General features: G+C 45.7%; 1 protein-coding gene across 1 annotated transcript; it reads right to left on the bottom strand.

Annotated features, from left to right (window-relative positions):
• Positions 1-1,860: 1,860 nt before the first annotated feature.
• Positions 1,861-4,228, bottom strand: LOC123516149 (basic helix-loop-helix transcription factor scleraxis-like). The gene has a single exon (XM_045275291.1). It carries the CDS (start codon positions 3,975-3,977, stop codon positions 3,234-3,236), a length of 744 nt encoding a protein of 247 aa, XP_045131226.1. The 5' UTR covers positions 3,978-4,228; the 3' UTR covers positions 1,861-3,233.
• Positions 4,229-4,594: the final 366 nt, after the last annotated feature.

Here is a 4,594-nt window from a genome sequence, read left to right on the forward strand (position 1 = left end):
GAGAGTTTCCCATGTAATAAAAACAATATATTTTTTTTGTCTACCATTTTTTTACCTAATGTTTGTGGTTGAATTGTCTTTTTCTTCACCAGGTTCGTGAGTGAAGGATGTTGTTTTATTTCTGATTTGTGATGTGAAATTAGTTACAATAGGGGGAGTTTTTTTTCTATTCAGCTGTTTTTCATTTGTTTGGAATTGACTGCCACTTATTTCAATATCAGTCAGTTATAGGAGTAGCAAGTTATCTTTATGCTAGATTTCGTCAAAAATTACCAAGGGACAAACACCTTATTTCTATCTAGTTCTATGTAGTCAACTATCATTTCACCAGCATTTATTATAGTCTGTGTATTCTAAATTGGCTCTTGGGTTCAAAACATAGTGTAGCTTATTGATGATATAATTGACTTTAGGTGAATAATACTTGTTTTCTGTAGATCCACACTCTGATCACGAGGACAGACTGCGGTTTTCCTCAAGATCTGAGACCCAGGAGCCACTTAAGAGTAGACAGATTGTAAGTACTCTTGGTGAGGAGCGAAGGAAAGAAGCAGGGTCATGTTGCTCGGGATCGCTTACTCTGGAATAACGTAGGACAGCAGGTGGGCGTTGCCGTAATGAAAGCACGTAAAGCAAGTTGAGCTGTTTCTGTGCGAGTCGTAGCTAATTGGGTGCACGTTTCAGTTATTTATTTTCCAGTGCGGGTCTTGGCTGATGAGTGGGGCTGGGAAAATAAAAGAGGGGAGAGAAAATGTGTAAATGTGAAACAGCATGATAATGGATGAAATACACGGAAGAAAATAATGTAGAAGAGAAAGGAAAATTAGTCGAGCAACCGTGGTGAGGAAACAGAAAGGAAGGGAAAATAATGAAGAGATAAAAAGGTTAGTGTATAAATGTGAGGGGAAAAAATGGATGGAAAAAAAGGAGGAACATTGTAGTTGAATACCCGTGATGAAGAGAAACAAAAGGAGGGGAAATGGATGAAAAGGAAGAGTGTACAGCAAAAAAAAAAAAAAAAAAAAAAAAAATGTCGGTTTAAATTTATTCTACCTAAAAAATGTAAGAATGTACAAAAAGTTAGAATTGTAAGGACATGGTACTGGAGCGACGGGGAACACAAGGTGAAGGAAAGGAGATGAATAAAAGTGAATGGAACAAGAAAAAGAAAAAAAAAAAACTTGAAGGAGTAACAGCTGTAGCATCAAGATTATTTTCCTCAACAGAATAGGGCAAACACACACACACACACACACACACACACACACACACACACACGGTAGCAGTAATTAAGTCTACGGGATTACACTATATACCATGTAATGAATTCCCTTTTTCTCTCCATCCCTTACCTGACACGCCCTTTAACCTCCACGTCACCGCCCCTGCCTCCCTCTCCACCACCACCACCACCACCACCCAGCTGCTGCTTCTGTTGCTGCTGATCAGTATTCCCATCTCGCGGAAAGCTAATTACCATCTCCTTTCATGTATTTTTTTTTTCCCTTCTTTTATGTGGCAGTTTTTCTCATTATAGAATGGCTATGCTTTTTGCTTCTGTCTTTTCTTTCAAAATCTTCATCATTTCGTGCAGGTTTTTTTTTTCTTTTTCTCTCCTGACGTGTTTGTTTTTCTTAGTTCTGTAATTGATTTTCTTTTTTTTGTGTGTGTGTGTGTGTGTCAATTTATTTTTTTTCTTTATTTTGCGTCGATTTTATGCGTTTTGTTGTGAAATTTTAAGGAATAGTTTCTCTCTCTCTCTCTCTCTCTCTCTCTCTCTCTCTCTCTCTCTCTCTCTCTCTCTCTCTCTCTTCGCTCGTCTTCTACCCAAGACTGGAAAAGAAAAAAGAAACATGGAGAAAAGAAAACCACATTTATTTTATACAATTTCTTTCCTTCAGTAACAACATAAATAATCTTTGTCATAATATTAATAACATAGTAGTAGTAATCTCCTAGGTGACCCCAACTAACGCTACCCGACCTCAGGATACACAGCCCTCCCTCACCGCGGCGCCGTGTTCTTGCCACACTCCTCTGTACACTTAGGACCAGCTCTCTATACTCTTCTACAACATACTTCTCTCTGGATCCCTTCAGTAATTTTCTTCTGCAGGTCGCTCAGTACATTGATGGCCCAATCTCTCAGTACGCCTCACTTTCAATACACTTCAATGGGTTCTCTTTCTATGCACGTAAAGTTTTGTGCCCGCTTTGATACACAGGACACAGCTGCCTCATGCCCGTACATGTATTGACAATTAATACTGATGCGACACCTCCTCAGCATCCCAAGTGTACTGAGCTAGTTCGGTTAGGCTCTGGTCGGTCCTTGAGAAGCTGCACACGCATCCCTGGTTCCCGCCCACCGCACGGCTTCCTGACTAGATCATAAAACATCATATTCATCAATTATTGACAGAACAAGGTGCGTAAGTTCGATATGAAATTGTTGTTTAGCACACACTTCCTCCCGGCTGAGGTGTTTAGTGTTTGGTGATGAGCAGTGGTCGGCGTGGACATCACCAGCTGGCGGTGTTCTGCTTGTCGCTCTGGAAGGGTGGGGGTTACTCACCCTAGAGTAAAATGCTTGATGTTTGTGTTACGTGTGTGACGTGTTTACTTTGACTCATGACGACTCACGGTTGACAGTATACATGAAATGTTGAAGGAATATTGTATAATATTGCAAAGTGAATGTTTCAATGAAGATTGGAGTGTCTTATCATTTAGAGTTTCGTTTCACATGCAGCAATCTCCGAAATCGATAAGAATTTTAAAAAATCCGTTTCAGTTTCAAGAAGGTTGGAAATTTAAGGTTAATACGATCGTAACAATCAGTAACATTTGTGTGTGAAGTGAAGTTAGTAACATGTTGCAATGGTCAGAGTAAACAGCCTCCCTGGCTCACCACTCAGGCTCGTGACCTGCAGCTCAGCCTTTGAAAGAAGGTTCATGTTAGGATTTTTATCCTCATTAAAAGTGGTTGATGTTATTACAAAAATGGCACCGTGACTGTTATTCATAAGTATATGATTTTGTTGTGTAGACTCAGCTGTCAAAATATTGTTGGCAGAAAAATATTTTGAGCTTGTCATTGAGTGAGACACAATTCACAGAGATGAAAGTTCCCAAGCAGTTCCTCCGTGCAGGCTGGCGTCCTTCCGTCACCGCCGCGAGTAGTGCCTGGCGTGGGAGTGGTGCGGCGCGCTGGCCGCTACCAGATTCCAGCATCATGATACTGGGGGCGTGTGCTGTGCCTCCCCCCAGCACTGAGGAGGGTCAGCCCCCAGCAGTAGCAGCGTCACCGTGTCCGCGTCATTTGAGGGCGTGAGGTACTGGAACGACTCGAGGTTGTCCTGGAAGAGTCCCGAGTCAGCGGCACCGCACAGGAGAGTCACCAGGTCTGGGTCTTGGGGCGTGTGGGCGGGGTCCTGCTGCGGTGTCTTGGTAGGTACGCTGCTGGGATGGCACAGGGCGGCCTGGGGTTCCTTGGGTTTGGAGTCCTCCTTCAGGATGCCTGAGAGGACCCAGGCACACGTGTCTTGCGGCGCGTTGCCGTCTAGCATGTCCTGCAGGGACCTGATGTAGGCGGAGGCGAGTCGCAGAGTGGCGATCTTGGTCATGTCGGCGGCAGCGCGGCGACGACACACCCACGAAGGCAGCACGCCCCGCAGACTCTCGAAGGCCGTGTTGATCTGCCGCATGCGGTACCGCTCACGTGCGTTGGCTGTCTTCCTGCGGTAGCGGGACAGCGGCTGTGGCCGCGTCTTGGGCCCAGTGGGCTCGGGCAGACTCCAGTCGGGGTCGCATCTGTGCCGAGCCTTCAGAGAGCGAGGTCGCAGTTGGTACTTTCCGCTTGGAACCACCGAGGCATCTTGAGAACACTCGCTATTATTGTTGTTATCCACAGAAGAGTCTACACTGTCGCTCTCTGACTCGTTTTCGTCCTTTTTTGCCATTTTGGAAGTTATCATAGTTTTTCAAGACGTCAAGAGAAAGCACCGCACGTCATATCAGAGGATTCACCTCGTGTGTTTTCAGTCACTGGCTTGTTCCTGCACCACAGTGCCGGACTTTGCCTCACAGCTGTAGAAGCTTAGCGTTAAGTGGCTTGCCGCGATATCTTATTGCTGTCCGAGACTCAGAACTTTGTGTTGTGGAGCGTGGAGGAAGGCACGTCAGGCGGCGGAGGGCGGCGCCACACGATGTTGCTGCAGGACGGGCGGCCAGCCACTGAGTTCTTGCCTCGCGCCGCTGTGTAGTCACTGCCATCCTCTCCTTCACCCCCCCTCCTCTCCCTCCTTTTCCCCACTACTCCTACTATTTCCCCCTCTACCACCATGCCCCTTCACCTCTTCCATGCGCTCTCTCTCTCTCTCTCTCTCTCTCTCTCTCTCTCTCTCTCTCTCTCTCTCTCTCTCTCTCTCTCGTCCGCCTGTCTGTCCACGTATCTGCATGATTGTCTTTCCATTTGATTGGCTCTGTCAGTCATCCCGCTGGCTCCCCTGGCCAAAGCTCGACTGTATATCTATATAAATGGAGGCACGTCCATTTGTGTGCCTCACTCTTTCTTTCTCCTCTCGCCTGATTT

The sequence above is a fragment of the Portunus trituberculatus genome, chromosome 40 (genome assembly GCF_017591435.1).
Source record: "Portunus trituberculatus isolate SZX2019 chromosome 40, ASM1759143v1, whole genome shotgun sequence".
NCBI lineage: Eukaryota > Metazoa > Arthropoda > Malacostraca > Decapoda > Portunidae > Portunus > Portunus trituberculatus.